Genomic DNA, 12716 nt, shown 5'->3' with positions numbered 1-12716 from the left:
TTATCCTGTTCTAATTTTAATCCAGTCACTAAGAATAGTTCCAGTAAGTTGGAAATATTTGTAGTACTTCAGGAATGCCTATATCTTACCAATTTATATGGAGTGATAATTTCTTAAATGTACGAGAGTATTTTAAATACTTTTTGTATTTAAAAAAATGTGTTTCTCCATTCTTCTTGCCTTCAGACTTCCTTTTAGTTAGCATTTAGGTGATCAATGTGGATCATAACCTTGAACAGAAAACTTTGTCTAACATTGAGTTGGTCTTACAGACTGAGATTCACGTCTCGAGATACTTGTTTCCAGCATCTTATTGAATGAATACAGCCTCATTTAAAGTGTTAAATAGTTGAGACTAGATGTGTATTGCTCCATCTAGAATTTTGCCTTGCTAACAGTACGAAGCAACTGCAGCTCTGTTTGTGGTAATGTTTGTGATGTCAGTCCAAGCTGTCTGAGTTTGCATTTTCCTGGCAAAGCTTCACAGAGGCAAAGCCCACTTGGTCCACAAATTCCTGGACTTGTACATTTCCAAGAATTCTTCAAGATCCATCAGCATTCCATATGATTTTCCCAGAGTTCATGTGAATGACACATCAGCAGTCCAGTTTTATGCCTTTGACTATTTTAAAACTTTATAGCCTATTGTCATTGAAAGCTGTGAGATCAGGCTATACACTTCAAATAACTTTATCAGAAAAAGGCTTAACAGTGTTTCACGCTATCCTGTGTTTGGTAATAAGAAGACTCTATATAGAGAGAACATGAGACAATGGAAAATAATGAAACTCTTTGCAACATAGATTAGTTCTCTTTCGTAACCGATGTTTTTCTTTTCTGTCAGAGAAACATTAAAAAGAAAACCTAATGGCAATGACTGTACAAGCCCAATCGCGAATAATCCTGGCTCAAAAAGGGATGCCCACTTCTGTGCAGTCTGCAGTGACTATGCTTCAGGATACCACTATGGAGTCTGGTCGTGTGAAGGATGCAAAGCGTTCTTTAAAAGAAGTATTCAAGGTAGGAGGATCAGCTTCTGATAACTTTGGTCAAATAAGTTGTTTCATATGATTGGGGGCTGCAGTAGTTGATCTAGTAATGAGTTGATCTGAAAACCTGGTGTATGGTACTGCATGCTGAAAATAGAACAATACATGATTTGATTACTTTATCTTGGCTTTTATGTTCTTCCAAGATCTGGAAACATTACGAAGTGAGCAATTGATCTCTTGAGAGACAAGGTAGAATACACAGAAGAGGAAGGTCCCGCAGCAAAGGCCTTGGTGGGATGGCACTGCAGACCTGTGAATCGGATTTCAGTTTGTGTCCCAGAGTAGACATAGTAATTGTGAAATTGTTATAATAGATACAGTTAGAGTAGGTAATTGTTTGGAGAGTTTACTTGCCAGGAACTATTCTTGACAAGAGTATGTTGCCTGGAGCTGTTGAGTCATAGCATATAATATCTACACAGTATGTAGGATATAAAAATATGCATGGTGAGTATTCACTACAAACCTGATTATTACTTCTCAGTCCTCCACCCAGTATTTCTTACTCTGCCAGATCTATCTAAAATTTTCACTTCAGTGTTTAAAACCTTAAATATTTGGTATTTAGTTCAAACTTGCCAAGTGGCTGCAGTATGAAGTAAATGTAGGTCTCCATGTTTGTTACCACAGCCTACGGGCAGTGCCTTACACACCGTATTGCAGCATTGGACCACTTCATTGCTTTAACCTTTGCTGTAGTTATGCTCTTTGGCCTCATCTGGGGCCTTTTGGTGAGAACTTAATTGGATTGACGTTAGACAGTGCATGCAGATACTAACAGAAAATCCTGATATTTTTCGGTCTGTAATGTTCCCTTCTGCACACAAAGCCTTCAGCAATCTTGAGATATTCTTTTTGGTTTAATATGGCAGAGTTGGCATCACCATTAGAGTAAAATTTAACTCAAAATTTGTGTGCCTTTTCAATTTGTTGTGCAAGTTCTGCATGGGTGAATAACAATTTCTGTTAACCGGTGTGAGTACTTTTGACTTTAAAATAATTGAAGAGGACTTTGTCTCCAGTTTGTCACAAGTGGAGACTGAATTTGATCTCAAAGTGTTTTCTGTCAGGAAAATTATTTGCTTGCTCTGCCTTGCTCACATGTGCTTTGGCCGTGAACAAGTTACCCATTGTAGCCTTTTGTACACCTTAATGTACCCTGTCAGGTAACATTGGTTTGTAATTCAAATAAAGTAAGTTCTTGGCATAAAACACTATCAAGCGCTCAGTTGCAACTGTTGTTATGAAGGATATAAAGGTTATAAAAGTAAAATTCTGGGCCTACCATAGACCAAGATGTTGGGCTAATGTCCAATTAAAATTAGATTATGTGACTGAGCAACTGTGTGTGGTCTCCTCGGCTGGTCCAAGTTTGTAGTTTAGTGTATTTGTTCCACATCTATGAACATCTGCCTGAAAGCTAAATTATCCCAAGGACACAGGAGTTTTAAACCACTTTAGTCCTGTGTGCTTGGCTTATAGTGCAACAGAGAGCTTCCTCCTCCTTTCCCACATGTTGTGTGAAGAGTGATAAACGGTAATTTGTTTTTGGGTCATATCTGCCAGTAGGAAACAGGACAAACTAAGCTGATCTCTTCTTTTTAAAATTGTCGGTTCAAAAATTCAAGGTTAGAATTATTTTAATTTTGCAAGGAAATAGTCACAATGGTTCAGTTAAATAATTACTCCTGGGGACATGAACTCTTGGACTTGCATCAAGTAAAAAAAACTCTAGTAGTTGTATCTTTGCCTGATCTACTCTTAAAAGTTTGAAAAAAAAATAACCTAAAACACAACCTGAGAGGAAAGACATTAAGAAACGTAAATGTGTGAATATTTTTTGCCCTTTGATAACAATTGCAAGAGAGATTACCAGTATTTGGCAGGAGACGATCCAACTGTATTTACACCAAGAGCATATGCAAGTCCAGTGTACAGTAATAAACCTTTGGACCAGATTATTGATTAATGAAATAGAATAATGTAAAGGGGTTTGTGTGGGGACAGGGTGAAGTAGGAGAGAAGTAGAGGAGAACAGAAGAGTCTGTAGTGGTAACATGAAAATAAGAGGAAACACTTGTCCAGAATATCTAAAAGTTGTACCTTCTGCTTGTGCTTTCCTTTGTATTATACAGTACAGTAGCTGCTTTTTTTTTTTTTTAATTAACTTTGGTCCAGGGTCAGTCCTGCAAAGGCTTCTTCATTCCTGGAACTTACCACGTCAGAAAGCTCGGTAAATAGAGCTGTAGTTTACTTAAATCCTTGCAGGAGCGAAGCTGTGTGTGCTGCTGTTTTCAACTCTGCTGAGGAAAAAAAAAAGCTGCTGTCACCTGCAGAGTCCCAGTATACAGTAAGAAGCTGGAGGCTGGAAGCAAATTTCCACAAGAGTATGTGTCCCATTCTCAAAAATGAGTTAGTTAGAAGGTGCTTGTTATCTTAACAGTCATCACTAAAAGCTGGTCTGTGTTGGCTGGTTACTTTTTGAGGCCACAGATCAATGTTTTCAGAATAGGCTTAAATATGCTTTTTTTGCATCAGTTGAATGGAGCTTAGATACATGCATGTGAAGAAGTTGAGATGTTTAAAATTGAGAAGGTCCTTATTAGGGGAAAAAAACAAGAGAAACTGCTGGAGATGTTAAATTTTCTCTTCTTACTCTGCTGCAGGACATAATGATTACATCTGCCCAGCTACCAATCAATGCACAATAGATAAAAACAGGCGTAAAAGCTGCCAGGCATGCCGGCTACGGAAATGTTATGAAGTGGGAATGATGAAATGTGGTGAGTTGTGCATGTCTGTGTTGTTTGCTTGGATTTTGCTAGCTTTTTTTTTTTTTTAAAAGGGCACAACAGGCACTTGGAGGAAAGCTTGAGCTGCTTTTATAGGAAGGAATGTACCAATTCTTAAAGCAGAAGGAGGTGTTTCATTTTCAGAAGGAAATGTGTGGGAAGGAGTATGGTATAGGTTAAGCACATGAAAGACATAGTACCTCCCCAGAGCTCTGTGAAGACAGTGTTCTTGCATGCTGTGTTCTGCAGAATGAAAAGACAAGACCTGCTGCTGCCTGAGCCTCAAACCAAACTGAAATCCCTTTTGATACGGGGTAAATGAGCCTGTACTGTGCTCTGTTAGTTAAATGTAATGCAAGAACAGCAGTGCCGCATTAAGGCAGTAGTTAATTAACCTGGTATCCTGTCTCCAGCAGTGCAAGAGTGAATGCCTTGGGAGGAGTGTAAGAGTGAGGCTAGTACTTAAGTGAAACTATTCCTGAAAACTGCCAAGCTTCCAAAAATTAGCATTAGGGGACATCTTGTCCAGAAGAGGTTATTTTCAAATGATGCCCTGTAGCTCCTCATCCAAAGTGGATACCTGCTGTTTGTCACTGCACCAGTCACAATTATCCAGCCTTTTCTCTTATTCGTATCTTGTACTTGCAGTGATGTGACTTCAATGTAGTTGTACATTTATAGTTGATATTATAAAAGTTACATTTAAGAATAAAATCACTTGAAAGGTATTTCAGTATCTACTATATTTTCACAGTCAAGGTTTGTTGTTGTTTCTTATAGGTTGCCCAATATACATGACAGAAATCATGCTAGAAAACATCACGTAGGACCACTGGAGTGGAAAGGAGAAGATCACTGTGCTTGATCCACTGTGATTTGCAGGCGTGCATCTCATTTCATCCTATTTAGTGTAGATACGTATTTCTATTTCAAGGCTAGGCAGTGTTTTCATCCTCCCAGTGTTTTGATCCAAAGGCTGTTTGCAAAATGGTCTTTCATTCATTAGTAACATACTTTAGAATTCCAGCCTGCATTTATTGCTGGACAATTAATGACTATTTGTTCTTGTGGCAACATTGTCTTGTAGCTTAGAGGCTCCTCCTGTCTTTACGTTAACAGTCTGGTTAAATAGAATACATCATGCCCTCCACAGCCTTTGTTTTATTAGGCTAAATAAAGCAAGAAATCTTCCCCTCTTGCAAAACAGAAAGTAGACAGAATCTGGAAGTCGTCAGGGTAGCTTGTCCCTCAATCTGCTCCAGGCAGAAATAATTCGTTTTCACTTGGATGACCAGAATCAGGGACACTATTCCTGTGAACACTCCTCACTGTAGTAGCATTAATGCGTATCTGTTTCCGTGGAAGCTTTTCTCTGCGTAAGCATCCTAATTGCCTTTTTCATGGTTGCATCATGCCAGCAGTTCATAATCATTCTGTGATCTGTTATGATCGCAGCCTCACTGTTCCTTTCTAGCGTGTAACTTCTGGCTTAGAGCTACAATTTCAATTTTTCTTTGTATTATTTTCATACTCCTGAAGTACATTTAGTTTCTGTTGCTCAAATCAACTGGTTCTTTCTATATGAAGCTCTTGTTGTCTTTTGCACTGGTAATGCATCTCAACTTTATCGGTGTTTTTCATAAATACGGTCTTAGCTACTTTTGCTGTCTGGCCTCCAGAAAGGAAAGCTTTAAGCTTGCAAATAAGACTCCTTTTGAAACCTTACTTTCTGAACAGCGTCACTGTCTTTTGTTCATCTTTATGACTGAGAATTTTAGTCAAAGTTTTTCAATCAGGGGTTTCTATCAAGCCCCAGTTCTGCAGTTGGAGAGTTTTTGTAAAGACCAATTCCAGTATGATATTATAAGGTGGTCCTCCATAATGCTTTCCTTAAATTACTCCTTTTATTCTAATTGTCCAGGGAGTCCTGGTTTGTGATTAGATCTCATAGACACTATGGTATTACAAGTAGTAAGTAAAAAATATGTACTTATGTCTTAGCCTGTGTTCCTTTTAATCTTGTCACATGTTTATAAACATATTTTCCTGCAGTACTGAATGTTTATAGGATGTTAATGATGGTGTCAGACCAAAAATGATACTTTGAAACTATAACAAGAAAATAACAGGAATTATATTTTTTAAAAAATATTTTTTAAATACTAGCACTGAAATTTGAGACTACTGAGAATTTGATTTGAGAGTCTTAACAATTTAATTTCAGAAAAAGGAATATAAAAAATTGCTCAGAATTGTCTGAGTTGCCCGGTGAATTGTGGCACCTGTGAGTAATGCTGATGCATGGACACACATGGTGACAACATTTAAACCAGACAGATTTTAAGACTGTATTTCTGGCATGAAATGTAAATGCTGTTTCCTGCAGAGCACAGTGATTATCTTTCAATTTTTTTCTTGTTAGAGGCATGCTTTAATACCAGTTTTTTTATTGTACAAAGCCATAAAAGAATACATTTTATTTTTAATGAAGTCTTTTCCCCATCTCTGCTCCTTTCCCAGGTCACTCACTGAATGCATTTGTTCACATCTACTAAAACCCTGGGTAGGATAGAATGGCTTGTAAGTGCATTTTTGCTCAGTGGAGACTTCTTGCCCAGCAGAAGTGATAAAAGAACCTCAATTACCACTTTGTAGTTTATGAAAGCTTTTTATAAAACCTGTACTGTTTGCATCAAAGCTTTAAATTATCATTTTGCATATAATCAATAGACACCTTGAGAAAAAAATACACATGTATGTATGTGTGTACGTATAGCATATGTTTCTGTCTGTAAATGTGATAAGGCAGTATGTGCCATTGAACAGTAGGAAGCAGTAAGAAAGTGTTGCTCTGGAGTTTTCTGGTCTGAAATTCTTTTGAATGTCATCATGTTCGTAAGTGTTGAGAAGTCAACCCAACAAGCCATGGGTATTTCAGTGAAGGCTGGCTTGGGAGTGCTTTGTATTAAGGTGATAACGATTTTCTTATGAGACATACCATCGTTGCCAAAAGCACAATGATGGTCTTAAGACACTGCATCTGCAAATTTCTCTGTGGGAAGTCTGTGTTGCCGACTGTTCCAATTAAGAAAGCTACTGCTAACTTTTGTCACTAGGACTACTAGCAATGATAGAAAAATAATTGCAAAGTGCTGTCACCAGGAACAAGGGAAACAGAAATACTGCAGTAAACCCTACCCAGCAAACTGGAATAAAACAGATTGGGATAAAATTGATCTTCTCTTGGAGCTTTCTGGTGTTCACCTGGGGAGCTGAAATGAACTGGGCTGTTTGCCAAAGGCAGTTAAGAAGAGGGAAGTTGCTTCATCACTTAGCTATAGCCACTCTTTCATTTTTGCTTCCTGAGGCTCAAATAGACCTTCTTCCATAAGGAGTTTTCAGTTTCCCCGTTGGACTGCTCTTACCTTTTATTCCCCCCTTCCACCCCACTCCTGCATCTTTTGCCCTCTGTGCCAGTTCTCAACACGTTGAAAATGTTCCAAAGATAAAGCTCCTTCCTGCCCCCTCCCCACCCCAGGTGAGGAGGATGAGGGGCTGTACTAAAAAGAGATGGAGAGATACTGCCCTTGAATAGTGGCATCATTTGACAAGTTTGCAGAAAGAAAACCAGCGCTCTGTGGGCTGATACGGCTCAGGATTTGGCACTCTTTCTCCTGTGCTGGCTGCCCTGTGCGGTGCCTGGATAGCACTTTGAAATACTGTAAATGACTTTTCACACAGCAAGCAGGGGAAAATGTTTCACGGCGTTCTCTGGACATCACATGTATTAATTGTATTTTAGCTATTGTAGATATTACTGTAATTTTAGCTCATGTTCTGATGTGTGTGTGGCAGATGGCAGCTTCTTTGTCAGCAGGTCTGCCCTATGAATACAGGCATACTCACCGGAACATTTGCATTTGCTTTCAAAAGTGACTGGAGCGATAATAATTTACTACTAGGTACTTGAGCAAGTTTTAAGTTCAAACATTTACAAAAACTGATCCTAATATATTCAATGGGTAAAGCTGCAGTTGCTGCTGAACTGGTCAGTTGCATAAGCAGTTCCCAGGGACCAAAATCAGTATTAAGAGCAATGTGCCATGTAACTGCCTGCTGTATGGGATTGGTGATTCTCAAAGAATTTGTAAAGCGGGAGTTGCTTTGAGAATAGTGTGTTTCACTGCCAATATGAATGAGTGAACAACAGGCTCATTTTAATGACTTTTTTTTCAATGTGTCTTATTTCTTATATTCTTGTGATCAGTTATCCATGTGGTCTATGGTGCTGTAGCTTGGGCTCTGGCCCTTGGTCCAGCATTCTCAGCTGAATGCAGCTGTTTTCTTGCACAAAGGATAGCTCTGAATAAGGAGAGTGCTGTAGGAAGAAGGAGGCATTTGATCATCTCGTGCACTTCTGCAGTTACCTGAACTACCTTTACATGAATGAATATTAGCAATTATGTAGTTAGGAAGTTTGTGATAAAGTCAGAAATAGTCAGTAGTCTGGGTAGCTATACATCTTTGTTTGCTGTGCCTGTACGCAGATTGATCCACATCTCTGTGTCTAGTTAAGCCAAACATTAAGCTAGTCTATAATTATTTACAATATTTTATAAACACTTATACATCCTGTTGGATGTTAGTAGATATACAAGTAAGATTTCTCAGTCCTGCCTAAACTCTGGATTTGAATAGAAAGCATAAAAGTTCCTTTACATTGTTGGAATGTGTTGTTTTAATTGGAAAGGCTGCTACTTTCTGATGTGTCAATTGACTAGCAAGCTTAAATGATGTTTTCTTAGTTGTGTAATCTTACAGTGCAATCTTTTTAAATACAAACAGAATAAATTTTAATGTGGAAATAAATGGTATCTCTTTTAATTACTGACAAGCTGTGTTTTACGCACAGTACTCAGTGAATCAGCCTTTGCCTGCTTTGGCAAAATACGGTGATGATCACAAACAGTAATTCAGAATCTGGTTTGGGTAGGGTTTTTTTTCCATCCATTTTTTTTTGTCACCAACTATATTTTTTTTTAGTAACGAGTTTGTTATGCAGAAATGTCAGAACACTTCTACTTTGGCTTTCTGCACTGGAAATGTGATTATAAAACTGGTTTTGTTTTAAATGGAGGTTTTTTTTAATATATATATGAAACTTGATTTAGTTAAATAACGTAAACTAACTTAAAGGGGCTTGCTATTTCCCAGTAAGAACCTTCCACAAATACTGAGACTTTTAATACTGTCAATAAGTATCACAACCAGATTGAATTATTTTAAGATGGAGTATGGAGCGCAGCTGAAAATTGTGCAAGATTTTATCCATTAGCAAAGCATGCTGGATGACTATTTTTAAAAGTTTTTTTTAATTTTTACTGATTTCTTTGATCACCTTTAAAGTACCTGGTCAGTTACTGGTGTGTTTATATTTTGGGTAGTCTACAAAACCTTACTTAAAAATCTTTACAGCAGTGAATTGGCAGAGATAATTTGGGTCTTGGCACCAAAAGCCTGATATTTTCTGTGCCACTGAGGAGTCTGGGTAACAGTACAACAGAGCTGAGGACAGCTGATCAGTGGATTCGGAGTCCCACAAGAGTGTACTTGATTCACTTCAGTGCCAGGAACTGAACTAGGGTCAATGAGCTGCTTCTAAGTGCTTGCTTGACTACATGTTGCTTCTGGCAGGTGTGTCCAAGCTGCTGGAATTTCCTCCTTGTGTCATCAGGCATCTTCTCCTCCCCCCAGTTCCCCCTTAAACCAGTAGTTTTTCTGACTTTATAATTTTAGATATGGTCCTTAACTGAGCAACTTTTCCATGTGTTTAATTAAAAGACTTGTGGTCATGTGTCTCCTTTTTGGGGGCTTCACAGCTCCACCAGCTACTGAAGAACAAAAACTACGCATGTTGTGGAGCAGTAAGTGTTTTCTGATAGCCCAAGAAAACGTCTCTTTTGCCCTGCCTATGGCTTTTAGTCCCTCTGGGCTATTATTCTGGTTCTGCCCTTCAAGGTGCCCGTGTTCAATGTGCTTCAGCTTTCTAAATAATAGAAACGATGTGCAGTGTTGCTTCTTGCTTTAGTTAGATCTCTTCTGGTGGTTGCCATCTCTACCATGCATGTTGATATGGAAATCAGAGCTGTGGATCTCTCTGTAAATAGAGCACCCTGATACCTAGGCATTTCCTCATCTATCTCCAGTTGTACTTTTTTTCCAGTTGCTTAGCTCACTGTTGACCTTTCCTCTTTGTCTTCCCTGATGGAAAATACTTACATACTTTCTGTGCATGACTTCAGAACAGTCTACAGCCCACTGTGCTATTCTAATGTTTTTCTGAAGGTGACAAAGGACTTTAAGGGTTTCCTCTTGACCTTTGTGCATTAGTCCAAAATGAGGCTTAGCACAGAGTTCACTACAGCATCCAAGTGTATTTGTAGAAATTAGTCACTGTTCTTCGACTCTCTCAGGAAGAAAAGGATTTGCCCAGACAGATCATTGAAGAAATTGCTCTGGGACTTGAGTAGTTCTGCAGGTAACCTTTTTTGTGTGGTATCATCAAGTCTGCTTTCATGAATCAACCGTAAGATAATGTCTCAAGCTCTGATTGTCTCTGCTGGTATGTTATCTTTCCCTAACTGCTCTGACAACTTCTAGCTAGATGCCATTCAGCTGAGCATTTGGTTCTGCAAATCATTGATTGGTTTCCTTCAATCCATTACTTGTACAAATGTCCTGTCAGTACACCAATTTCATCCTACATATATTCCTTTTAAGGTTGCACCCCAAATGGTGCAGACTTTAAGCTGGACTTGCGCTGATAATGCTTCCAGTTCCAAATGCCTTGTTCCACTTGGATTCCTCCATGCCTGAGGACTATTTGTTGAGCCAGCTTTGCCTATTTGTCTTCTCCAATGTCTGGGGTTTCCAGGTAGAGGGTGTTCTCCGATGCTGAGAACATCCTGTTATCTTTTACATCTGGGGTGGTTTACTGAACAGGCAGCACATGAGAATGTTGACAATGTGCAGTTCTAAGTTCAACATCCTTAAAGTTCTGGCAGACTGTTAGTCCTTATCCAGTCTTTTCAGTACCTTCAGGTTGTACCTGCCTGGCCTTTGCATCTCACCCTGCTCAAGGGTTGATGCAAATGGTGCTTGGCAGCTGCTGAAGACAAGGCAGGACTATGACCTGAAAAAACCATCTCAGCTGAGGAACCTCCACCACTGAGAGTCTGCATTCACCTAACATCATATTTAGCAAGACAAAGTCTCGTCAACAGCATCTGAAATTAATTATTTGTGCCCCCACTGTCTTTATTTTTAACTTGGCTTATGTTTTGACCTCTTTGCTAACTGAAACCCCGGATCAGAATTGCATTGCCCTGTTGGAATTCAGACAACTCATGGTCTATGTAACTCTGGATATGGACGAAGAATGGTAGGAATTGCTGAATCCAGCAGCTTGACAAGGTAAACTGCCACACTGCCATTCCCCAGGTCTAGTAGCAAGTCTGTGTTTTTAGTAGGCATATCCACTATACCTGTATAGTGTATATGTATACACATATACAATACCTGTATCCACAGTCAGCCACACAGATCAGCACAGACAGAAAATACAGCACTCATGCCAACAGAAGCAGTGGAAAATATATGTGTTTATACAATGTGGATCCTTCCAGTGACTGGATTTAGACACTCAGTCTGTCAGGCAGTTGGCCTATGGATCCCCACATCTTCCCAGCTGATGGCCTCTGGGTCTGCAGCCTCACCTTAGTGCTGGTTCTCAGCCTTTCTCCCACACAAATGGTCACAGAAACTATGGAACCCTCCAGTAACAGGCTTTAGAAAGTGTTATCCGGTAGCTGGCCCCTGGATCCTCTGTTCTTCCAGGTACCTTGTGTGCACACACACACGCACATGTCTCTGGCAGCTGGTCTAAACCTGTCCTCCTCCTGGTAGCTGACACCCAGATCCTCTGGTCTTCCTAGTAGGTGGTTTGGAATGCTTGGTTGCTCTGGGTGAACTGACAAGCCTTTCCTCTTAACTTATATGCTGGATGTCGTGTCCAGACCACAGGCTGATCATTCTCCTTTGATAGCCCTGACAGTAGCCTGGTCAGTGTCACTGGTTATGTTCTTGGGATTCTTCCATCTTCATCGTTCCTTTGCTTCATTGTCTTCGTGCACTTTATGAAGCCTTTAATCACATACCCTAATGAAGAAGAACCAAAGCATGTGATCAGGGCAAGAAATCTTTAGGCAACACACCAAAAAGACTTCATAAATGTAGTGATGTGAAGATAGCAACAGTAGCAGAAAAGGATGCTTTTGTCAAATCTGTTGTGGATCTGAAACCAAGTGAGACAACTTAATATGCTTGAAGACTCCATGGTCTCTATATGTGCAATAATATGTGTTGGTCTGGCATAGATTTATGTTAGCGCAGACATTTTCCTATCTATGAAAATTCAAGCTTTGAGTATTGTATGTCAGTGAAAGTGCTGATGACCAGCACAAAAAAATTAACTTCTAAAAGATTTAGAGGACAGTTTAGCTGTGTTATTAGAAATGTTAAGTGCTGGAGAACTCCAGTCTAAGGATGTCTTCAGTGACTTAATATTTTTAATACGGTACAGTCCTGCACATTAGTTACTGCCAAAGATTATTTGTAAATCAGTAAACATAGTCCTTGTTATAGGATATGCTGAAGGATATGAAGTAGAAGCCATGGCTGAATGTTCTAGCAAGTCCCCATACCATGTTTTTTGGAGATGCTGTTAGACTCTTTGCATGGCAGCTATGCAAGAACAGATAACGGTGATCCCACCAATGGCACTGACAGAGCTGGAAAATGTTTCGTGCTGTCA

At 39.3% G+C, this 12716-nt stretch overlaps 1 protein-coding gene across 2 annotated transcripts in view; it reads left to right on the top strand.

Annotated features, from left to right (window-relative positions):
• ESR2 (estrogen receptor 2) overlaps positions 1 to 12716 on the top strand; it is a 98046-nt gene that overhangs the window by 64686 nt on the left and 20644 nt on the right. For both annotated transcript variants that reach the window (XM_080395856.1, XM_080395855.1), the window contains 2 exons: positions 845 to 1020; positions 3719 to 3835. In XM_080395856.1, coding sequence (XP_080251982.1) covers positions 845 to 1020; positions 3719 to 3835 — 293 coding nt within the window. The remainder of the gene's footprint in view (positions 1 to 844; positions 1021 to 3718; positions 3836 to 12716) is intronic.

This window comes from Falco punctatus (assembly GCF_963210335.1).
Source record: "Falco punctatus genome assembly, chromosome: 7".
In the NCBI taxonomy this organism is placed as follows: Eukaryota; Metazoa; Chordata; class Aves; order Falconiformes; family Falconidae; genus Falco; species Falco punctatus.
This window is presented reverse-complemented; position numbering and strand designations above follow the sequence as displayed.